Source organism: Agelaius phoeniceus, chromosome 5 (assembly GCF_051311805.1).
Source record: "Agelaius phoeniceus isolate bAgePho1 chromosome 5, bAgePho1.hap1, whole genome shotgun sequence".
NCBI lineage: Eukaryota > Metazoa > Chordata > Aves > Passeriformes > Icteridae > Agelaius > Agelaius phoeniceus.
Genome location: NC_135269.1, coordinates 31,524,246 through 31,550,189, shown reverse-complemented (window position 1 = coordinate 31,550,189; position 25,944 = coordinate 31,524,246). Strand labels below are relative to the sequence as shown.

The 25,944-nt window shown below is 39.1% G+C and overlaps 1 protein-coding gene across 1 annotated transcript in view; it reads right to left on the bottom strand.

Moving 5' to 3' along the window:
• The window catches only part of KITLG (KIT ligand), a 56,795-nt gene extending 32,873 nt beyond the window's left edge, over nucleotides 1-23,922 (bottom strand). The window contains exon 1 of the mRNA XM_054631968.2: nucleotides 23,452-23,922. Within this exon, the coding sequence (XP_054487943.1) occupies nucleotides 23,452-23,466 (15 nt within the window). The 5' untranslated portion in view covers nucleotides 23,467-23,922. The remainder of the gene's footprint in view (nucleotides 1-23,451) is intronic.
• Nucleotides 23,923-25,944: the final 2,022 nt, after the last annotated feature.

Sequence of the window (25,944 nt, the reverse complement as noted above, 5' to 3'; positions counted from 1 at the left end):
AGGACCTTTGAGAGCTCCTTGCAGTGTATAAGAGCTCAAAGCTGTTTAATAACTGATTTCAAGTGATCAAGAGAAATGTCTCCCTTTCTTTCATAAGCTCCAGAATCACAGAGGATACAAAAGGTGACCTCAAGTTAACAGGCTACCTCCTCATTCACAATTTTTGGAAATAAATTGCGGTAAAAAAGGCAAGAAGTTAATGACACCTATATACGGCAACTATACTATAACTATAATGATAACTACAACTGCTTTCAAGAACAAAAACTGAGTAGTTCAACCTTTGGAGTAGACCAGTGCATTAGCAGTTACACTGGCAGGGACTTTTCCCTGACGTCTTCGTTGGAGATGGAGTTCACACCAGGAACTGACAATTTCTTGATTGGATTCCTTAGTACTGATCAGTATGTAAAGATGGAATTTTTTACTGAACTGTGTCCTGGTCATAGGATGATGTTAAGCGCAACAGTCTAATAATCAAAAAAGTAACAAAATTCTTTAACTAGAAATGCTTTTTCAGCAGATCAGCTAAATAATATTAATAAACACATTAGCACACTCCAAATAAAACCAGAACTTTGATGCACCTTGTCAATTTTTGTACTTCATTATATAATTATGTAAATAAATAATAATACTTTTTCTCCTATGTAAAAGGGATGGGATTTAAAAGCATAATAATTTTATAACTGCTATTAAAACCAAATAATTTGTAAATTTTGAGATTATTTGAGGTTTTTCTTGCTTATTTTCTCCCTGTGTCATCCAACAGGAACTAAAAAAATCTTCAAAATACTGCTAGTTTCAACATGTCTATTATACAAAATCTTTTAATTATTTGCACTTACAAAATATTTACATTACGCATGCCTTCAGGCACATTATATGTAAAGACTGTACAGATGAAAGGGTTGAGCTATTTTCGTGTTATTTACTAATGACCAAACCTGCTGTTTGAGCAAAACTTGAATAGACTGAATTAAATCAAGGACAGAACAAATGGGAACCTTAAACAATAGCTTTATAGACAGAGGTGCCCATTTTATACTTTACTAAGCACAAATAAAAGTTACCTACACAGCGCTCATAACAGATTTCCATATCTAATTACCCCTAAGTTAACATGGGATTTTTCAAAGCTGGCCTCAGAATTTAATCACACATCATTTATTAGCATTAATTTGAAGATATATAGCAGACTGGAGGCAGACCTGCATACCAAAGTGCCTCTTCCTATTTTTGGCTCAAAAATTATTCAATTGTCTTTAGATTCTAAAATCTCTTAAATACTAAATATTTATGTTTGTGCAAGGGGAAAAAAATAATGATGAGATTCAAAAGGATAAATAAAACTAAGGATTTCAAGTACACACATTTGTTTATTCTGCAAATGATTTGCACTATTGCTTGTAAGCCACAATCTAGAATTTCAGCAAACAGCATTTTAGAAACTCAGCTAGTGATCCAATGTGTTGAAGACCACCCTTTCAGCTGTAAATCAACATCCTTTTCATTCATTCACTTCATTTACAATCTCAAGTGTTGACAAAGGCTGCTGAGTGAGTGGTTTAGCATCTCTTTCACAATATGCTATGAAAGATATTCAATCACGTTAATGTTCAGCTAATTCCTTAAGAGGAAAGCAGCAAGGGGAATACCACACTGCTAAATAAACCATACTTTGGAAAGTCTGGACATTCCCAAATATCTAGTTTGTCCAGATAACACTTCTAATCACAAGAAGGTTGAAGATATTAAAAAAAGCAAATAAAAAACCACAAAAAAAAAAAAAAAAAAAAAACCCACATTAAGCACAGGGAGAGGTAGTAACTACACAGATGAACGGGTTCTCCAGGTTAAAATTTCTTATATTCAAATCATATTAGCCATGGAATTTTTCAGCCCAGTTTCCTGAGCAAATCACCACAACCAAGCCATAGCTGAAGAAGGTTAGCTGACAATGTGAAACAATGTTCACCCTGGGCTAGGCTTCCCAAATTTATTTTCCACTTCTGTTAACATTGGAGTAGGAACATCTTTCAATATTGGCCCCCTCAGACAGTTCACATGCTGCTTTGCTGAGACACAGCTTGTGAACTTCTGCCACAGGCAACCCTGGCTGGTCAATCATGGACAGGTAACTCAATGTTCATACTTCTGCCTTGAAATACCTTTTTTAAGAAGATATAGAGAAAATGTAAAGAGCAAGAAAATATATTTCTTTGCTATTTTTTTAAAGCACAAAACATCCAGATGCATAGAAGCACAGTAATTTTTCTTAGGTCTATTTAGTTATCTAGCTGTGATAGAGATTAAATAATTAAAGTCATGGAAGAACTGTCTTAAACCAATTAAGAAATTAACTGCCAGAATAGAAAAATCTTTAAATGAAAGAAGAGCATTTATACAGAATGTAATCCAATTACAATTTCCATGGTATTCAGTGACACCTTCACACTGCAAATGGCAGTGCTAACTTAAATACCCAACATGGCCATACCTAAATAGTGCTTAGAGTACTAAACGTTTCTCAAGCCCCTGAAAAAGTGAGTTAAGTGTGGAAAAAGAAGTCACCCACTTAAGACCACCTAGTTCTGGAACAATGAAGTACTTGGCAAGCACATTTGGAACTGGCAATGTCCCCTGCACATTCTCAAGTACCCAGGAAATTACTTCAGAGTAGCTGAAAGAAGCACTGCAGAATAAAGCATAGTTAAGGATTAAGTCTAGTGAAGACCCCCTGACCACCAAAACTGGCCCTAGTCTCAGCAAATACAATAGCCTATCAACTGGAGTTCTCTCTGAGTGACAGACCTGGGTTACATTGCCTGCAACCAAGGTCATTCCAACTCATGGGAGGTGAGCTGGGATTCTCTGATATATCTACCTTGTAATTACCATGGAGTCATAGATTCATTTAGGTTGGAAAAGACCTCTAAGATCATCAAGTCCAACCATAAACCCAGCACTGCCAAATCCACCAGCAAACCACGTCCCCAAGTGCCACATCTACACATCTACACTGGAGCTGATTTCCTGTCTATTATGGCTTCCTGGCTAAAAGGGGCAAATGAGGGGTATACTGGGTACTCTTGACCCTTATTTTTCACAACATTTATGCATTTTACATTGTCAAGCCAATATGTAGAAAAATAGACATATTCACTGAAGAGACATCACCATGTCTGTGTGTATCCTTGTCTCACACATGCTCTTCCATCTGGGCACCCTAACTTCTGTGAAGCTCCCCAGTCAACTTGTGAGTTTTCCTGAACAACCTTTTGGCAGTCCAATGAACAAAATGCATAACTCCAGCTCAGTGAGTCACTCTGCGGTGGTGAGACACCTAAAAATCTCTGGATCACACCCTCCATGCTTAGTTATGATTACAAAATCCAGATACATACTTTTCTAGTGACTGATACCACTCTTTATTTCTTTAACAACGATGTGTAATAAGGAGTATGATGGTAAAAGTAAGCAACACAGAGTGTCAGAGATATTTTTCTGCATTTTCATTTAAACACAGACTATAAAAATACTAATAACAACTCTTTTTCAAAGTAAGTTTTAGAATGTTTTGGACACAAAATATTTGAACATATATTTGGTTGTTTACAAAACACAGTATATTTTCTACTCAGTTCTGCATATAATATCTAAAATACATAACATGAGGGTATTTCAAGGGGTTAAGGGGAAGGAAATTAGCAAGTTCATGCCACAAATATAAGCAGGGAGAGGCGCCATTGCTACCTACATTCAAATGAGTTCAACAGGTAAGCTGCTTTCATAGCTGTTTGATCTTTTTGTGGCAATACTGTATTTGCTTTTCTGTAGCTTTCCCAACCCTAGAAGCTCTTCCCCCACACCTTTACACTCAGGTGTATATTCACAGAGGACTCCTAGAATGCCTTTGCACTCACTTGTGTGACCACAGGGGACTCCTCTAGAATGTCAAGAATGGGAGTTTTCATCTAACTGTTCATTTGGTGGCAAAATGTTAAAGTGGCACTTGCTAGACTCCACCAGCCATATGTGCAGAAGCAAAGCCAATTGCTTTTGCAAAGCCTATTGCTGTATTCAGATGCTTATAGGCCAGTTCCCTTCCTAAGGTACACTCTTAATGAACTGGAAATAATTTTATTCAGGTCAATGGATAAAAGGCAGTCCCAAACCTGTTAAGTGCTAATGCAGAACTACTTTTTCTCCAATATTTTTCTTTTTCAGCTGGAAGGAGAAACCATTCTCTAGCTCTGCCAAGTTATTCACATCTATTTCCTGAATCAGACAAATTTAAGATATATAGTCTTAACCGTGCTGAGAAAATGATGAGTCACACCATTCTTTCCCACCATCCAGACCTTGGGAAAACCGGGAAGCTGCTTAAGACTATATGCCAACTTCATTTCATATGACCTCAGGCCAACTGCTATTATCCTCTACCCCTTGTAGCTCTTCTTGACAGAAGTAGCTGGCTGCTCCAGCCAATGTGCAGCTGCACACTTGGTAAGGAGCACCCAAACTCCTGCTGAGTTTGGTTTGTGTGTTTCAGTTGAAACCAAGATGGATGTGATAAGCAAGAACTGTAAAGTGATAGAGAGTTTGCCTTGCAAATCAATGCAATTCAGGTATTTTGCAATTACATTCAGTAAACTACAAAAAAGACTTTTTTGTAAATCAATGTGTAAATTAACATATTTATTTTCAATCTCTATAATGATACCATTGCAAAATATTTGGCTGTTCTAAAAATATAAGCTCTGGTTCTTTAAAAATGTTATCTGATCCATAATAAATTTTGTCCACTCTTTAATCTCACTTGACAATCAGGGATTCAGGCAGTTTCCATGCATCTTAAACTTGTCCTGGATGACAGCCAGTTTGTTTAGTTCCCAAGTACTGGGAAGTGAAGTTACCAAGAGACAGGTAATTATATATGAATGTTGCCTCTGGAACTCGTGTTAAAAGCGTCTGAATAAATATTTACTGATAATAATCCATCAGGTGGCATTCTAGTTCAGTAAAAGAGCCAGGAGATTTAAAGGACAGAAGTGTTTCAGCTGGAAGAAAGGATAAGAATTTAAAAACTTCTATATTTTGAAAGAAATCTTCCTATAAAATCAGAATCAGAGATTATCAGGATCTCCAGAGGTCCTGCACTTAGCAGTCTTTTTAGGACATGTGTACTGGCAAGAGATTTCCTTTTCCACTTCTTGTAAAATTCCATAGCAAACATCCAGGATTGATACTGAAATTTTTCATCTTTCTCTCTATAGAGTGATAAAGGCCAATAATTTCTTGTCCTGTGAAAAAAAGCACTGGGATCCAAATACATGCACAATCAAAACAGAAATTAGCAGACAACCAGACTTCAGTTGACTCAACAAAACCTCCCACAAACTTCAAAAAGGAAGTTGTCTTTTTTTTTTCCCTACTGGGAACTTACGGAATTCTAGCATAGACCCAATGGCATTTTTAAGTAATTTAAAAGGGAAGACAACATAAGATAAAATTATCTTTGCAGGGAGGAAAAGCTCCTCACACTATATGGAGGTGGATGATCTGTCATCCTCAGGGAATGAAAAGACAGTCTCTTGGATAAAATACTTAATTAAACATTTTTTTCTAAAGATCTATTTCAGAGGTCTTGCTTGTTTGCCAAATTCATACAAAAAAAAAAATTCCACTATATGAAATATTCTTTTGAATTATAATGAAAATATATACCAAGCAATCTTCTCTAATCTTAGACTTTTAAGCACCAGTAAAGGAAAGGAAATAAGACTTGTTATAGAAATTCTGTACTGGATCTTTAATCCTTACCATCTGCTACAAATTATATGTTGTTTGGGTTGGAAGAATTATTACACTTGCAAAATAAATTAAAATAAATAAAATCATGTAGAAAAGTGAAAACAGCTATTTTGATACTTGGCATACACCAGAACTCATGTACATAATGAAAATGTCCTCCTATATCATTCTTAGTATGAAGCAAAAAATCATAAGTGGATTCTTAGTCTTTCATGCACAGAAACTTTGCTAGATAATAAACTGCATTATTAATCTGAAGAATTTTCAGTTCATGCTCAAGCCTGTGAAAAGCAAACATCAGGGAAAAAATACTTACACAAAATCAAACGGAATTTAGGCACTTTTTATTTCTTTCTTTCGAATTCTTTTATACTTTTTTATATAAGCAGGGGATGATGTTCGAAATTTAAATCACAGAATTGTCAACTTGGTTTTAAACCAAAGACATTCTCAGAAAGACACTGTTCTGTTTCTCGAGTCAGAATTTTTTTTATAACATCCCTGCTAGGCTGTATGTTTATAAGGATATAAATCCAGAACTAATTTCTCTGACCTGCTTGATATTGAGACCTCGTTACAAAAGGGTAATTGCTGAACACAGACTGAAACTACATGCCAGTATAGTCGAGACAGTGTTTCAAGCTCCTACCTTAACTGTATTACATTTATATAATTACAAGCTTAGCTGTGATTAAAGAACAGTTTGGAGGTCTTTGATATGCCAACACCAGTATAAGCTTTGACAGTGCTGATGGATGACAATTTTTCACAGCAGTATTGTACTATATATTGAAAGACTTTTCATTTCCAGACTTTTTATAGTTGCTGTCTACATTAGTGGTCTACAAGAACACTCAGAATAAGCTGAGGAAATAGAGTTTGTCTTAATTATATGGTTTTTATCATGATAAAGATCATGGGATCCAGCCCCAGAAGCTTTCCTCAGTCCCTCTCTCATTGAGAAGGTCTCATGCCAAACATGTGCAAAATATGGTCCTCTGCAGTCCATTCAGAATGGCTTTGTCATCATCTTACTAAAGGCAAATGATATTACTAACCTGAATTCCAACATACAGGGATAGGTCTAGACAGTCCTCTTTGACAGACATTCAGAAGACTGGTATTCTTGGAGCATAAATCTCTTCGGTAACTTTATCTGCCCCATACCACAGCAGGTATCAGTTTTCAAAGACACTGTGGGCTTCAGGTAACCCCTGGGATACATAGGGTCTAGATTACATTTTTTGTATCCCACTCCTTTGATTAGATAGCTTATATTTTTAACAGAACTGGATAAAACGAAATAGAAAGAGTGGAGTGAAGAGGGATTGGAGGGATATTCACAGAATCATTCAGGTTGGAAAATACCTCTAAGATCAAGTCCAACTGTTAACTGAGCATTGCCACCACTAAATCATGTCACAAAGCATCACATCTATACATCTTTAAAATACCTCCAGGCCTGATAACTCAACCACTTCCCTGGGCAGCCTGTGCCACTGGTTGGCCATTATTTTGGTGAATAAATTTTTCCTAATGTCTAATCTAAACTCCCCATGGCACAACTTGAGGCCATTTCCTCTTGTTCTGTTGCTCTACTTGGGAGAAGAGATCAATTCTCACCTGGCTACAAACTCCTTTCAGGTCACTGTAGAGAGCTGATCACTCTCCTGAGCTCCCTTTTCTCCAGGCAAAACAGCTGCCCAGCTCCCTCAGCTATTTCTCTTAAGACTTGTGCTCCAGAGCCTTCATCAGCTCTGCTGCCTTTCTCTGGACATGCTCCAGCACCTCAGTGTCTTCCTTGTAGTGAGGTGTTCAGAACTGAACAGAGGATCTTAAGTGAATCTTGGGAAATTATCCCAGATCTTCTGTTCTGATGGTAAAAGCCTGGTACAGTCCAGTGTAAGTGACAGGGTTTATATCATGGAAACGCTGCTCCTTTGTTTGTGCATTCACAGTCCCATCTTTCTGGTGTGTCGTCTTTACGTACTTATAAAAATCAACCCTACTATTTGAGTCTTTGCTATGCATAATAAAAAAGTCCATTTGACTTTCATTGCTTCATGACAAAAAAGCAACATAAACTCCCCCCAGATCTCACGGAAATAAACAAAATTTTCTCTCTTAGCTCTTCTCAGATTACAAATTTTATTTATTTGCTTTCTACAGTATCTTAGTTTCACAGACTCTCCTCTCCAGAAAGTGAAAATATAGGATTGCCCTAACTCTTACTGAGTATTGTTACAACTGTCTCAATGGGTGCAGCATCCAACCAGGTGGTTGCTTCTGAAGTGAAGACAAACAAACCTACACTAAGTCATGCAACCTTTAAATGGGATCTCTCCTCATTAGTCAGAGAAGTTTCTCCCATTGATAAGTAACTGTTGACATAAAAAGTATACCCAATCTACTTTTCACAAAAGCTGGCTTCTTTGGATATATTCCAGACAGCAGCACCTGCATCAACTTAAAAAGGTTTGAAACAGGAAATAAAAAGTTTTCACTTTGATCCCCCAAAAGCCCCAGTTGAGAACTTTCCAAATTATGATGTAACATGTATGCTGGCGAGGAAAGTGATTTTGTATTTTGAAGAGTGTTGTGGTTTAACCCCAGAAGGCAACTTAAGCACTATACAGCTGCTCATTCACTCTTCCTCCCCAGTGGGATCTGGGAGAAAATTGAAGAATAAAATTGAGAAAACCCATAGGCTGAGATCAAGACAGTTTAAGGGGAGATAAAAAGAAGAAAATACTAATGGTAACAATAGTAACGAAATAATTAGAATATACAAAACTAGTAATGCACAATTCAAGCATTCCCCACCTGCTGACCTGCCAGTTCCCAAGCAGCAGTGGCCCTCAGCCAGCTTTCCCCCATGTACATGGTGAGCATGATGCCACATGCCATGGAATGTCCCTCTGGCCAGTTTGGGTCACCTGCCCTGGCCGTGTCCCCTCCAGATTCTTGTGCCCCTCCAGCCTTCTCACTGGCAGGGCATGAGAAGCTGAGAAGTCTTTGACTTAGGGCAAACTCTACTTAGCAACAACTAAAAACCTCAGCATGTCATCAACATTATTCTCACACTAAATCCAAAACACAACGCTATATCAGTTATTAGGAAGAAAATTACCTCCATCCCTGCTCAAACCAGGACAAAGAGATTTAAAAAAATAAAACAACCAACCAATCAGATAGTTCGCCAGGCCCGTGGTGAAAGTTTTCAACACCAGCTACAACACTGATGAAAGAAGGTCATTCTTATCTACAGCTGTATTAAATCTTGGATCTCTTGGGAAATAAATAACAGATATTTTAGGTTTCCTCCTATCATCAGTAGCGATACCTAACATTTTAAACATAAGTAATAAAAACTGTTATTTATTCTTTCAGAATTCAAAAGATGCTTTTATAAGCATTATTTTAAACCTAAATTATTACCTTGGGGCATGTATAAAGGATGAAAAGTATTTTGAACATATTGATCTCCTGTAGCATGAGGGAGTGCCATTACACAACTCAGCTGCAGAAATGGGGCAAGGTTATGGTCTTCCATAGTGAAGCCTGCGTTTCTGCTCCTTCTCACTATTTTTCATCACAAAATTTACTTTATACCACATAATGTCTATTAATGATGAGCCATTCATGATTTAGAAACATGACTTTACAGATTAAATGCTATGTTTTACAAGCACCTTGTACACTGTGCCATAAGAAGATGAATGAGGAAAATTCAACAAAACAGTGTCTTGTTTGCCAGAAACAGTTTGAGATTTAAATAAAATACATAATCCTTTCCATATTATGTTTTGTCGGTTTCAAACAAAATGTTGTTAGGCAATCAAGTCAGCTTCTGGTCCCATAAACAGGCCCTATGGACACTTTAGCAACTATCCATAGTTAATTTTTACAAAAACTGCCAAAGGTTTTGGTAAGATACTTTGGTAGGGGAAAAGATTAAAAGTATTTACAGGCAAGCTGCTTAAGAGTCAGCATACTAAAAAACCAAAAAAGTGAAAAATGAAACCTGCATCTCCTGTCCTTGGTTTTAAGTTTTCATCTTCCTTCATCAAGAGATACAAGAAAACCCCTGAGGACTCTCAACATGTTGAACATCTTTGTCCCAACAAAAATTCTGTTCTTTGTACAGAGCATTTCTTGGTACAGTAGTTACCTGACCATTAGCCAGCATAATGTCTGTCAAGGTATTTCCCTGGGAAATGTGTAAGTTTAAACCTTACCATTCAAAAACTTAAGAGCCCATGATTCCATATTTGTCAATAACCAAACAAAGTTTCATTAAGCTGATCCCAAAAACACTGCTAGACTTCCACTTCCCCTAAAACTATACATTTCTGAAGTTTCACTAGATCTTGAATATGTACTTCTTATCAGTTTACCTGAGAAACTGAGCTGCACATACTAGTAGTGCTCCAAGAAAGGTCTGTGAGATTCATACAAGTTTATCTTAGCTGTTTCCAAATAACACAGAGTAAGACAAAATCAGGTTTAAAACACTTTCTACCAGGGAAAACAGCCTCACAAAATGCCATAACTTTTTCCAGATCCTGATTTCAACTCAGTTCTCTCATATGTCAGAAAGCATTTTATTTCCTACATAATTTGAATTGCATGTCTTCCTATACATATACAAAACCAAAGTGAACAATTTAGCTTTAAGGTAATGATCTGTAAAAGGATACATTACATTTTACACTGTTATTAGAATATAAGTGCATTAATAATGGATCTATGTTTTTTTGTGAAAAGAATATTTATCCAAAGCAATAGACCAATGTATGAGATTATTCTCAAATGCCTTGAAGCCTGTGAGACTGCAGACAAATCAGGTAAGAGACACATCAAATTAGAAACTAATCTTCAAAACATTTAAGTATGCTTGCAAGACAACGTAAGCACTAGGCAGCCAATAAGCCATTTACCTCAGCAAGCTGGAATTACAAACACATTATGCCTTGTCTTAAAGTAATTACATTAGTATATTAGTAAGAAAAACCAACAATATTTTTTTCAGGTTTTTGATCTAAACCAAAAGCATTTTTGTATGCCAAAAATATTGGCATATGAAAAAAGTTGTTATTATTATTCTAACTGCATATTTTTACAGTAGAAAACAAGCATAAATTCCTTTTTCAAGATGTACTAAAATGCATCATGCCATTGTTAATTCTATAAATTCTGTCTGAAATTATTTCCTGGGGCATATGTTGCTGGGTTTTTTTAAGAAAGCAAATTGTCAGAATGGCCATTTTAAGAATTTCAACTCATGTGTAACATTTTTCCAGGAAAATGTAAGTTTAAGGTAGCAAAAATGGGGTGAGACTGATCAAAATGCTTCCTTTAACACAAAAATCCAGCAACTGCATTACTGCATCAGAAACTCAAGCATATTTTTAATTCCTATGCACCTCTAAAAGTGGGCACACTTTTAAGTGTTTTTTCCTGCTAACACGGAAGTGCTGTACAAGAGTATCTTTCAGGGATGATGCATGGAAACTCCACTGGTTTTCAATGGCTAGAGCCGTGCAACAAGTTTAAAATTTTGACTTCTCACCATTGATAGTCACATGGTAAAAGAACAATCTTTCAGTATAAACATCTCAGCTGTCATTACTTTCCCATGTAGTTGAAGTTCAGCTACAATATATCTTAAAAGTGTTTTCCTTTCCTCCAAGCTAAAGGCTGAATTGTTACAGATGGTAGTTTTGGCAGATGGTTGTATATGAAACTGAGTTTATAATTAGGCCAAACCTGACTTGTACAATTAAGGCAATGAAGATTTGAAAAATAAGAAGTGTCAGATCAGTACATGATTAGTCTGGTGCCCACGGAAAACTGAAGAAACCTGATAATTCAGATTTACAGAATGCATTGCCTATATAAAAATTTCTCCTGAATTGCATGAATTAGAAGATAAGAAAAATTTCATGCACAGAGTGTAAACTGAAATAACCACGGCGTTTTACTTACTTAAGTGTATAATCCCTTTTTTTTCAGTTGAGGCTAATGAGATGGTCTGAAGCCATCTAACAGCTCCCTGCTGCTGAGAGAGGGCTCCTTCTCTGCCGCTTCCCTCCCTCTGACATTCACCCGACCCCTAAGCAAGCCAGTAAATTCAAAGTCAGTGACTAGCCAATTCAGCTGAGAGACAAAAAGTAATCCCTGAGGAATGAGCGGAGGAGGAGATGAGATGTGCAAGGATGAGAAGACTAGGGCTACCCCTTTCTGGATGTGACCTCTTGGGCTTGTTCTAACATATATCAAGCTGCATTTCAAGCCATATTATATCTAGTGTCCAAAACCTTTCCAGAGTGGTAATTTGGTGTTAAGGCAGCATTGCCAGTTTTAGCCTCTTCTGTTAAATATTTATTTATTCTTATACCAAGAAAGGATCAGTAACATCCAGCAATCATTCTCTCTACTACTTTCTGCATATCATTTAGTAGTTTCTTGCAATCAACTTTCAGTCTCTCACCATATGCAAATTGCTCCCTTATAATGCTTTTGCCTATTTTAAGATCCCTATTTCTGTTATGCTCTTTTTTTCAATGGGAAAAACTAGAACTTTTTTTGGGATGGCTGATGAACACTATCATAAAAGCACTCCACTTTCAAATTTCTCTTTCTGCTCCTACTGCATCCCAACATGCTGTCTGATTTGTTCTACTATGGGCACAATATAGGGATTTTTCATTAATTTTCCTGACCAAGCATTGCTACAAGAACATAAATAAGAGCTTGTAAGTAGCTTTCAGAAGTAATTGAAATGGCCTTTATTAATTCAGTTACAATTAGTTCAAAACATTCCTTCCAAAATGCATCCCCCTTGCTCTTCAACACAACAAACTCCACTTGCCATCACACCATCTGTTCTCCCATCTCCTCTAAACCTTTACAAAGTTCCTCAGAATCTCTTTTAGTTTCAATTAACCTGAGTAATTTATGTAGCTTGCACATGTTGTCATGAATCTGTGAACCCTATTACAAGATTGAACTATATGAGGTTACTGACAATTAGAGAACATTACCTTTTAGGTTATCGCCATGTTACAAATTAATGACTTGTTCCTACACTTTGCTTTCTGTCCTAATTAATTTTTTTCCCCTTAAACTGTTAAGATAAAAGAGATACACTGTGGGGCTACGTAAGTTTTTTATTAGGCCTTTATGTTTTAAGAATCTAAATAAGTAATTTCCATTCTTTCCCCTTGTTCATCCATTTTGAAACACAAATATATTTCATGCATTGAATGCATTTCTTTTACAGGAACTGGGCTTTTCTATTCCTTTCATTGAACGCTATTAATACAGAGTTCCCATCTGCCTTCTACCAAGCAAATTAAATACAGCAAGATCTGCTAGCAATGCAACAATAGAGGCAAACTGGTAAGAAAAATTCTTTTTAACTCTGGACATATTCATTAATTCTAAAGACAAGAATTAAGATTTAATGTGTTAAGAGGTACTATATATTTAAGAAAATTAAAAACCACTATGTTCACCTATATCTATGAAGTTATAATCACCTTGTCTTTACGTTAAAATTAACCCAACTTACAATTTATATCCTGCCCTTATCTTTACATCTGTTCACACAACTATATTTTTAATATCCTGGTGGTTTGTGTGTGGGTTTAGAGGGTTTTTTTTTGTTTGTTTGTTGTTTTTTTTCTTCTTGTCTTGTTTGTTTTTGGTTTTGATTGGGATTTGTATAGACTAACAATGACAAACTCCATCAAAGTGTTTCTGGTATTCCAGTGTTTCCCCACAATTCTGCTATATGTCCAGGAAGAACAAGCACATTACTATGATATATACCAAGATGCAAGTGCTCTCAGCTTACAATTAAGAGACACAGGATAAATCCCAGCTAACTTCATCATCACAGAGTTGTGACTACAGAATTAATATGAATGTCATTTACATGGTATCTTGATGTTTTTGTTTGAGTTATGCTAACTAGAGAGAACTGTAAATATCTAATCTTAAACCTGAAGCTCTACTTGTGGCTTTCCTTACAAAAAACTCACAGAAATTGTGGGGTAAGCATTCCAAAAAGAAGTTAAATCATTCAGCTTACACTATGGAAATACACACATAACTGGACAGAAAAAAAATCTAAGAAAAAAAGCTCCCTAAGTCTGTACAATTTTGAAGAAATATAAATGCCTATTAGGTACAAATGCCCATGAAACGTGACTCTTACACCAGTAACAAAGTATTATCAATTTAGTTAAATAACTGAGATTAAATATTAGCTATTCTCACAGCATCTGCAACAATACAACAAAACACAATACTTTGAAAAAACAGCTATTTTACCTTACTTTTACTGGTAACTTTCACAGGGGTTACTCATTAAAAATGGAATTGTAAATCACATATAGTGTGATACAGAGCTTTACATTTGTTCAAAAGTATTCATGTGAATTAGAAAGAATGGCAACTGTCAGTAGTGAAATTATTCTGGTACAGGTTCAATAGAATCTTTGTTACAGATGTGCTGATAGAAAATTCATACAAATATTGACACAATATAATATGGTTTCTTGGATGATTTTTACACCTAGTTCTCAAATGCTTCCTAGGATCATTCTTATTAAAGAAGACCCATAATTTGCCTAGCCTATTATGAAATTTCTTTGGCTTCCATAATTAATCTCACAGAAAATATAACCCATTTTTGAGAAGATTAGTGTAAATATCCTCAGAGCATTTACTTTTCAATGTCTGTACTCTAAAGTTCCAGTGACTAGTTATGCATTTTCATAATGGATACAATTTTTAGCAAGTTTACTTGAGTGACACTTATCAATTTTTACAGGAGAAAAAAATCTTCCCAGTTTTACAGGAATTGCACTATTTACTTTGAAATAAGTAATGGAATGTGTATGTTAAGAAGATGGCTCCTTCATAGTGAATAAATCCAAAAAGAACATAATCGTTTGACAAATAGCACTTTGAACAGGTACTAATTCAACAGTAACTGAAATAGTATTCTTGGATGGAATTGACTTGTTTCAATAGAAATGAACCAGATTTTACTAGGCTAAAAGCAGATTAACTTCACATATGTCTCAGGCCATTTGCAAATGTCAACAACATTCTGTTACAGTGGGAAATGACCAACAGTACTGTAGAGAATCTGACCATTACTGGCAAATGTTTACTTGATCTCTAAAACCTGCATGTGAGAAGAGATTTATTTTTTTTTAATGCACTGAATGAGAAGATAGAAGTTCACTTCAATTATTTAAAGAGCTTATTAGACCAGAACTTTTTAAAAGGAAAATGAAAGCACCAGATCAGGTATTTCTCGCTTGGTTAGGTAACAGAGCTGAGACACACAGGGGAAGGCAATACCAAATACTTCTAAAAGGATTTCATTTGGTCTCAATAAGTATCTGACCATTAAAAGAAAACAAACAAAAAAAAGCAAGAATTTCTTAATGTATTAAGAAAATTACTGACTTTACAGAGAAAAAAAGTATTGTCACTTCTAGAAATGGCAGAGCAGTATTTCAGAGGACTCTTCCTAACTGTAATAATAGCTTGCAAGCGTTGTAAAACAAAAAAACCAATATATTCCACAGAACAATGGATTCATTCTAATCCTGTCCAAAGAGACACTTTGTTTCCACAGATGATACAAAATACAGTGACAACAGGTTATTCAGAGGACTAATATTTGAAGCGGGCCCCAAAAGGTAATGGGAAATAAAAATGCCAGAAAAAATATAGAGAACATACACTGGAGATGAAGCTTAAGGTGTATGTGAGCAAACAAGGTGCTGATAGACACACCTTCAGTACTGTGGATACTGGAAGTGCAGAAGTGCTGTTGGCAGAGGTGAGGACACCAACTTAAACACAGCAGATGGTGGGAAAGCCGCACAAAGAAATGAAGGTATTTTCTGTCTTGAGGGGAAGAGGTGATAAACTTGCTGACATTTTCAGATGTGGCCTTGAGCTATGAGGATAAGAAAAAAAAATCCAGAAGAAAATGGATGGAGTACTGTGAACACCATCCGACTTGAGATTGGAGTCAATTTTTAAAAATAGCAAGTTTTTCATTGATTTTAGTAGCCTGAAACACTGGCTAGTATTGCACTATTAATGGTACAAACACTGAAGAAATACATCTAAACAGTTTGGAACATACTACAATTATGGCCAGAATTTTTAGAGAGTGCATAGCAAACCTAGGGCACATTCTTTGTCAGGGATTATAAAACAGAAGATCAAAGCACCTTCAGTGACAGTAATTAAATTTACAGTTTATAAGAAAAATTTGCATTTCCTAGAAAATAAAGCAACATCCATCAGAATCATTTAAACTGGTGTCAAATACAGCACTGGTAGTTTTTGCTGTTAGAACAGAAATGCAATGCACACATTGCTGAAGCACAGTAACTTGAAAAAGACACCAATTATGAATACTGGAGATACATTTTTTCCCTCCTTTTTAAAATAACCACCGAAAAGCTCTGTTTATTCAGGAACATGTTTTTGAATCCAAACGAAAGAGGGTGCCAAGCACTGTTATACAAGCTTCCTAAATTCATTTGGCTGACTAATGCTCCTATTCCTGCATGCTTCAAAGTAGTAAAAGAAAAACAAATCTCAGGAAGAACTGACATTCAGATCTGTATCAGCTTAAAGACATAATGCATAATATTGTCTGCTTGCTATTTAATGCAAAAGACAAATTTTGCTGAGTTCACTTAATAATGAGTAAATGAAGGGTGGAAATTAGAGGGCTGGAACTGAGGACTTTTTTACAACAGACTATTAGCGTGTTTAAATTTCAACCTCCCTAAATTTCTAAGCACTTCTTTTCATTTAGTGAATTATTTTGCATATATACAGCATATTATTAATTTAAATTTATCATGCCTGACTCCTTAATGTCTTACTTCAGTTAGACCACAAAAGCCAGCACCCTGGTATCATACTCCCATTTTATAGAATTATGAAATCTCTCTAAAGAGACAGGAATTTTTTTGGACCAACATGAAATGGTGGAAGAAACTTTCCTACACAATTTAAACCCTCCACATTACAGACACTTTATAATATCAAACATTATATAGTATTTTATATCAGTATTGTACACTAATATAATATTAAAGTTTAAATATATTATATTAATTTCTTTTAAATGAAATTTTTATATCAGTGTATTACACCACATTTTCAGAATGTTGTTATATACACATCATCAAGCTCATTCTTTTGTCCTGGAACAAGTCTTACAAAAAGAGCTGCTGTATGCTTTGCACAGAGTTCATTTTGTGTTCTAAACAGAGATAGATTGCCAGGACATGCACAACTTGGTTTTACAGTCTGACTTATACTGCCAGAATAACTTTTTTCCAAAAGTAATTAAGAGATCATGTGTTACTAAACAGACCAAAGAATCTATCCAGTAATGATGTATCATGCTGCAAACATAAAAGGAAGACATACCTTGGTCTGCTGCTACAAAGCAAGCATAAGCTCATGAGAAAAGTTACAAAACAGTGTAATTCATTTAGGAGGAAAGACACTGGAAGGTCATCACTACAAGTCATCCTGACTACATCAAGTACAGAGATTCCAGCCATAGCAAATGCAGAATTTAGGTCCACAGGAAATACACTGCATACTCTTCACATATCTCTAAAGCTGTATTTAGGGTGCTTCTAAAAACTTCTCAAAGTATATCTAAAGAAGAGATGACAGAGCTAATTGGACTAAATTTATTCTTGGCTTTAATTGTCAGTAAACTGATGTTCCTGGAGGTCATGGCAGCAGAACAAATGAAAGGCAGAAGGCCTGCTAAATAAGACACTGGATAAGGGTTTATTGTTACTAAGACATTTAAGGTGATTGAAGCCAGGTTCAGTCACGTGGGATTGGCCAAGCTACAAGAACAGATATGACAGACAGACTGGTATTTTCAGACTCTGACTTGAAAATGCTTAAATCTTTCTGAATGGAGGTTCAGAGGGTGGCATGATTCACAATCTGTGAATTAGGAGTTGAGGTCTGAAATACAGTCTCCCCCACATTCTTAGCTCATATGTAAGCCACCCTCAAGATTGAACAAATAAACCTTCAACAGAACAGCTTCAACAAGATAAACTAGATAGTCAGAAGCTTCCCAGAGACTTAGGATGCTACCCAAGAAAATATGTGAACGTGTGTCTCTCTCACTCTAGTGCGTATGCTCACGTAAATTTTTCTAGATTAGCTTTTCAGTCTGGATTGAATCAAAGTTGTTCACAAACTCAGAGCTAATTGCTGTAGACCACGCATGCTTCCTTTTGTGACAGCCCAGACTAAACCTGCATACTTTGCAGAGCATCAGTCTAAGCTGAAGAGTGTAGCCCACTGCCTGGCCCAGCTCCAAGGCTGCCAGGACACAACACCTCTCTCTGACTTCCCAGCTCTGCTGCCTAAAACCAGTGAGAAGCCAGTGAAGGTAGAAGAGGACTGAAATACCTAACTGGACTCCTAGAAGTTCTTCACTGGGACATTAACAAGTACATGTGAATGACTGTCATACAGGTGGGAGGAAGGGTGGCTCTTGTGGCTAGGGCTAAAAATGATCTTGAGGGTCCTAAACTCAATTTTCTCCATTGAGTAGGTTTTGCAGCAAAAGTGAAGAAAAAGAAAAATAACCAAGTGTTCTTTAGCAGCAATGAAAGTTTAGGGCTGGGAGGTAAGTGAAAGGTGACCTTTCAGAAGAGCTGCTTGAGAGATCCTTCCAGGAGCACTGATCACCGTGAAGCAGCAGTTGGCAATTGGCCCTGCAACAGAGGAGCCTGCACTCAGTCCCCCAAGCCTGCACCACATGGTCTCACTTTACTGTTGCTTCAAGTGGTGATGAAATAGCTCGAAAATCAGCATTTACCTCCCCACTTTGCAAAACAGTGTGCTCCACAGTATGGCTGCACAGCAGTGAGAACCATAAGTGACTTCTTCAGGCAATACCTGCAGTGGTATCTTGCTGATGCTAGACCTGATGCTATTTTCACCTTGCACAAAAAATTAGCTCTGCTCCACACAGCAACAATAATGGAAAAACACATATAGAGCAGAAAATTCCTAATGAGATTTAAAATCATTACTGTATTCATCTACCTTGTATAATTTGAACCTCATTTAAACAGAAACAGCAACCAATCATTCACCCAGAGGTTATTAGATAAGTGTAGGAAATCAGATGACAATTATCTTCTACACTAATATGATCCAAAGTGTTCATAAATCTGACCTCCAAAACTGGCTTTTATTCAGACATACAGTAGAATTAATGTCTTCATTATCATACTATCAATGACGTCTGATACTGCACATGCTACCAGCTTTAATAAAATAAAATACTTAACACCATTTTTGTTTTCTCATACTTTCATTCACATACTAATAGATGTCTGATACTATTTACATTTGTCAATTAGTAAAACCATCCAGCAAAGAAGTCTGTGTTTCATGTGCCCCCTGCAGCCAGTTATTTCAGCATCGGTAATATTTACGAAAAGTCAGTTTTGCAGGTTTACATATGACTGGGTTGGCAATACAAACATGGGCCCAACAACACAACTAAAAGAGAAGCGCTACCCCTTGCCACTCACATTCATCCATCTCCTTTACCCACAAACACATGGAGAAAAACACAACCAACAAAAAACAAGTGGTTTTACAGTGTGTTTAAAAGGCTGACTAATCTCAGGTTTGGCACACCAAAGACCAGGGCGAGAACAAACACTTTCGTTTTCATGTCAGCTCCCACAACACTCAAATGGAATTGTGTAAGGAGATTTTTCCCTCCTTTGCTTCTAATAAATGGGTGTTGTGTTTACATGCTGCATACTGAGCATTGCCCATCCGAAGCCAAGGGCTGCATCTTGCCAACTCTTAACTTTCATACAATATGGTGATTACATGAGCCAGCATACCATTAAATCACATAACAAAACTTGGAGAATAGCACTGTCAGCTTGCAGAGCCGTACCTGAAGGACTGACATGCAGTGCATAAAGGGAAAAAACAGATCTCAGTGCAATGGCAAAACTGGGTCAGGAGAAGACTGGGTTACTGGCCTCACTTTAAACGACAAAGCCACGTGCTAAATAGTTCACAGAGATAAAAACTTGCAGGCGCATAATAAAAGCAAAGAAATCAATAAAAGTATCACTAAACAGTCCTTAGAAAATGCTCCCCCACCTCTAAATTTTTCAAGGTCATCTGTTGTTTATTCTCCATACCACTCTTTATTCCAGGATGTTCTTTCCAGCTGCAGTACTTACAAACTGGCTCCCCGTGAGCAGAGTCAAAACCAGGGGAACAGAGACCTTAGTCCATTGCCTAATATGAATAGCACAGCATCTTTCTGGCTACAGAAAATTCTCTTTTTCTATTTAATGAGCATCAGATCTATACCTGCCATGAGCTCCAAATATCTTCCAGTTCCTAGTGCTAATTTTTTTGCAGAATGAGCAAGAAAGACTGAACAGAAGTCACTATTTCACCTAAAATCAAGCTCACACCAAGGTATCAGGTATCTGATTTGCATCTCTGATTTAGCCTGCTGATAGGAGAGTAGAAGTGCCAATTTAAGTACTAATTCTTTTTCCAGGTACCGATCCACAATAATTTCTACAGAGGCTTCCACTTTAGTGACCCAAACATACAGATAGGACAACCTAAGATAGTAATTTAACTGCCAACAATAATGCACACGATCAGAGGTAGAAAGCTCTGCTGAAATCTAAGACACTTTCAATACTGAGGTTTCTAAGAGGATGTGCATCTAACTTACTGCAGGAGATCAAGTGCCTGAACCATGTATCTGTGATACCTTATCAGCCTTCCGAGCTACCCTACAGGTGACCCCTCTTTGCAACATATTTCTTAGTAACTTAATCCTATTTAGGTTGTCTTCAAATCACACAAAGAGCAAGCAAATCAGAAAACTGCTACATGTATTTGCAAGATCATATCACACTGGCATCACTAACCCTGTTTTATTCAAATTGTAAAAGGCTGTCCAGACATCAGTGATATTTTATTTGTTGTCATATTAGCATGCAAAAGGACATAAACTCACTTCTGATAATAGTTTTAATTACTAAGTAGTTAAGCCTACAAATCCTCTCATCCAAGTAATCCTTCAATAAGATTAATTCATGAAAATAGCCTCATTGAAAAAGGATTTGTATGACTGAACCCTAAATGCTTAATCACTTCTTTAAGGAAATCATGACTTACAAAGAAAAATCCAGGTGTTGGTATGTTTAAAACAGGGGGGGTTATGTGTCCATCAAAGCACGGAGTTTCATAAACATCACTTCTAGGACTGACACTGTTGGGGAATGTGCTCCTGCAGTTCCTGTGGTTTCTCAGGTTAAGATTGATTTAAATAAACACACCAACTTGCTCACATTGAGTCTAGCACTCAACAGGACTCTTCTTTCAGCACTTTCGTTGTACTGACGTATGACTCAGCTACTCCTTCAGCTGCACTACTTATATATTATCACTGTGCAACATCATCTCAAAGATCAAAATCCCTGATTTATTTTAAACAATATCCGGGCATAACCAAGTGTTTGCAAGGCTCAGCGAGTGTGTGGTTCTTGCTTTCTGTACTATGTCTATTGCAGAATATTTTATTGTAAGAAATATTAACCTTTTTCCCAGTTTTCTGATCTTGTTCTTTCCATTACAACAGTTACCAGTCTAGACAATGACTGAAGTAGCCATAGAGAGCATATAGATTAAGATTTACTTTGTAATGTGTCAAGTGCCCTCATGTGCTTAAGTTCTCTTCCTTGTACCCACTTCACTTGCTCGCTCTCTTTGCCCAGGGCCTTCATGGTATTAATGGCAAGTCTTCTTGAAGTATGTCCTGCTCTGATCCCCTTGGAATGATTAATGGTTTGGTATCACATTTGTTTGCTACTCCTTAAAATACAGGAAACAACCCTTTGGAGAACTAGGAGTCTGTCAGTGCCTCCAAAAAGCAGAAAGCATAACTGCTTGAAGGCTGACAGATGCTTCACCACCATGACAAGAAGCTGTTCCACAGGCTACAGCTTGTGAGCCCCTGAGTCAAGCCATATGGTCCTGAATGCCAAGACTGCCTGTCTTTCCCAGTTTACTGGGAGAGATGGATTGTTCCTGCTTTGCTCTGAATTTGCAAAAGTAGTCTGTTGATTTTTATAAGTTTACAGTTCAAATGTAATAAATGCTTCACTGCTTCCACTCATAAATCTTCATTCGTAAACACATAAACACGGCTCTCAGACTTTGAGACCCTTCACAATTAATAATCTATTCAGTACATTTAAAGAATTGTGTATACAGGGTCTCAAACATCTTTGTTCAAGGCATCTATAGTAATCTAATGTGAAAAACAGCAATGGATACACATTGCTAAAATTCAGAGCTGATAAGATAAAACCCCAGTGTACTTCAGAATCACAAAAATTAAGTCTCCAAGTTTTAAGTTCTTAAACATGGGTACATTCTCCAGTGCTTCGATCAGGTGAGATTTAAATATTTCAGAATGTGAGTATTTCTAATTCCTCTCGTCTCTTGAAAAATTATTTAACTACCCAAAATGCTTTGGTAAGATCTTTTTTTAAAATATGTTTTATATCTTTTCCAGTGACTTCTCAAGTGTCTTCACTGGTGTGTAGGTGACCCAGCAATTGCCAAGAAATAGACGAGGGCATAAAGTATCTCGCTTCTAACGCAGCAATGTAGGAGGAGGGAAAAGCCCCCAGCGCAGAGGCAGCGGTGTGCGTGTTCACGCATTGTTCTCTCCCGGAGCAGTCCTGGCTCTCGCTGGGGTCTGCCCGGATTGAGGCTATCGGCACCTTGCGAAGTCCAGCCTTTAACTTTCTCCCGTTAGAGTTTCCTTGAGCCACTTCTTGTTACAATTTTCCACTCATGTCTGTCCCTTGCTTCCTTCTAAAAAACGCACAGCATAGTGTCTGAAATCTCTACAGAACCTGCAGAGATAATGGCACGGGCCCCCGCAGCGGCACTGAGCGGCACTTCCCGGAGGGATGCGGGAGGACGAAGGGCGAAATGCCGGGGTTCCCACAGCACCCGCCCGGCGCCGCACGCGGGAGCGGCGTGCGGGGAGACACCGGGAACGCAGCCACTGCACTGCTGCCCCCGATTATTTCATGTTCTCGCACTCGTCAGGGAAACACAGACAACTGATTTACTACGGCAATTTTTCCCAGTGCCTTCCGAGATCTCCCAAGGCTCGGCCGCTAGTCCGGCCGTTTGCTGCAACTTTTCCACGGGCTGCGGAACGCCGAGGGCAAGACCGGGCGGTATTTTTTTTTTCTCTCCCCCTCACCTCGCTCCCCCAACCCGTTCCCCGGCGGCAGCGGCTCCCATCCCCCGGCGGGTCCCCCCCCGCCGCCTCTCGGACAGCCTGGGAGCCGCCGCCCCCGCGGACGCGCACTGCCCGCCCGGCGGCTGCCCCGGCCCGCGCCCCCTCCGCGCCCGCCGCCCCAGCCCCGGTCCCGGCCCCGCGCCGCCGGGAGCCGCGGGGCAGCCCCGCCCGCGGGCAGGTGGGTGCCCCCGCCGCCGCCGGGCCGCACTCACTTGTGCCTTCTTCATAAGGAACGGCAGCGCTGCAGTCCAGCCCAGCCGGCCGTGTGCAAACTCCCTTCAGCGGAACTGTAGCTCCAGCATAATGCAGCAGCCGATAGTCCACGCATTGGGGTTGCCCACGGCGAGCCCCGCGCTGCCTCCGCCCGTCCCGCCGCCGCTCCGCGCGCCCCGCTGCGCCCCCTCCCCACGGCCTGAGCGTCCGCGCTCACTGAAGCCACCGCCGGCCCCCGGCCAGGTCTTTTATATCTCCGATCTGCCTCCAACCGCGGCGGCGGCGGCAGCCCAGGCAGGACACGCCTTTCCCCTCCCTCCCGCCCTCCCGGAGGACCGGGAGCCCAGGCAGACCCTGCGGGGCGGGGGAAACCCGAGTTAACTCGGGGCAAGTTGGAGGCAGGAACAAGCCGAGCCTGCCCCTCGCCAGCGCCGGAGGGGAGCGGGGCCGCGGGCGGGCGGGGATGCGGAGGGGGTGTGGGCATGCGGGGCGGGGGGCGCTGGGTACCGGCCCCGGGGCTGGGTGCAGAGGGCTCCTCCCGGCCGGTGCCGGGGCGTCCGCGGTGCCCGGACAGGCGATCCCAGCCGACCGCGGGGAGCGGGGCGGGGGTCGCCGGCCCTGCCCGAGTGGGCTCTGGCAGCGTGCAGGGAAGCTGCACGCCGCCGCGGCATTTGAGGTCAGCCGGGCTGCGGGCGCCGAGCCCAGTCCTTGGGTTGGGTCCCCCCACCCTCGCTGGGGAAAAGGGGGGTGCCCCCCGGCTGAACCCGCCGCCGGGCGCCGGCTCGGCCCGCGGCGGGGAGGGCAGCGGGCTCGGAGGCTGGCGGGGCTCCCAGCCGGTGCCCGGTGCTCCCAGCGGAGCAGCCGCTGCTGCGGCGCGCACGGCCGAGGTGGCAGCCCTGGGCTTGTCATTGCCATTCCGGGGCTGCTTTCCCATACTCGGTGAATGCAAGTTAAGCACTGGGATAAGCATTTCAGCTGGAGCTTAGAAACTCCTGTAACCTGCTCCAGACACAGAAAAAATTGTTGAGCAGTGCCTCCTAACGCTTCTTCAAAGGTGATCCTGCGGGTCTTTTTACATGCTGTTACAATTTGCATCATCCCGTGTAAATAATGCATTAGTGTTGGGTGTGGAAAAGCGACTTGACTTACTGCTTGGAGTCTTCTGGCCAATCCATCACAGCAGTAGCCACAGAATTTTAGTCCTCTTTAGAGAACGCAGCTCCCAAGGTTAATACGAATTAAATTTTGGGTGTGAATTAAATGGAATGCAGAGCGGTTTATGGAACTAGTATCTCCTGAAACAGCCATACCAGGTGGAAATTTAAAGAACATTAAAGTGAAGGAAGAATAGTCTGACCCAGTCAATGGTCATTTCCTAAAGGAGATTAGGCATGATCAGAGTGTACAATAAGAGATTTCATTAGAAAGTCGGTCTAATATTTGCCTGGAATTAATGATAAGTTTTTGTAAAGTCTTGATTTCTGTTCAGGTACAGAAAGGTTTTGAACTCATCCCCAACTTTGCTATATATTTGGATAAACATCTAATATAATTTTGCAGATAAAAATCTAATATCATTTTGCTTCTGCATCAAATACAGGAAAATGGGTCAATAATTTTCTTTTACAGCATGACAATACTGATGGATTCATTCCCTTTTTGTCAGTTTTTTTTTGCATTTCATGATTGTTACTGAGCTGAATTTGTCAGACTTGTATATGCATATAGAAATAGTCTCTTCCTTTAAAGCAATAGGTAAGCAGTGAAAGGGAGGAAGCCTGTAACAACAAAAGAAATCAAGGACCTCAGTCACTGAAAGGGCGGTTTGTGTATCATCTAGCAGTGATCAACCAAATCACTTTCACTGTCTACACATTTAACTAAATAGGGCCAGGAAATTAAAATTTTATGGCATATTTTCTCCTTAGAACAGATGACCAGTTTAGTCTCCTGCAGAGAAGGCCTGGAAAGTGTGAAAGAGCAGTCTCTCGCAGCAGTTACCAGCCTTATGGAAAACGCTTCTGGTCTTTCTCTGTGTTGAACTCTATCACAGTTCACCATTAGTCATGACAGGAAAAATTTTGTGGATGCCCTGTATCCAGTTGCATTATTGGTAACTGTGCAGAGTGAATAACACTCTTGGGCATAATTAAGTTTCTTTACCACCCTGGCATCATACACCTTTTCTCTCCTTTCCCAATCTGACTATTTGAACCTGCCCTTGTGTTTAATCCCAACTATAGTGAAGTAGTGCCCTTTTCATCTCTTTCTTTTGTGTTTGCAATTTTCAAGTGTATTACTGCTAACACTGTCTGTTCTCAGTTTGGTTTGGGAAGACTTTTCTATGAAGTTCAGAATTTAATAGTTTAAACTCATTAATATCTTGTGTCTGTATCCCATAGGTAAGCATGTTTTTATTAGTCTTGCCCGTTTCCAACATAGTACCAACTTTTGATTTCCCAGGGGTGAGAAGTGATTAGCCGTAGACTGGT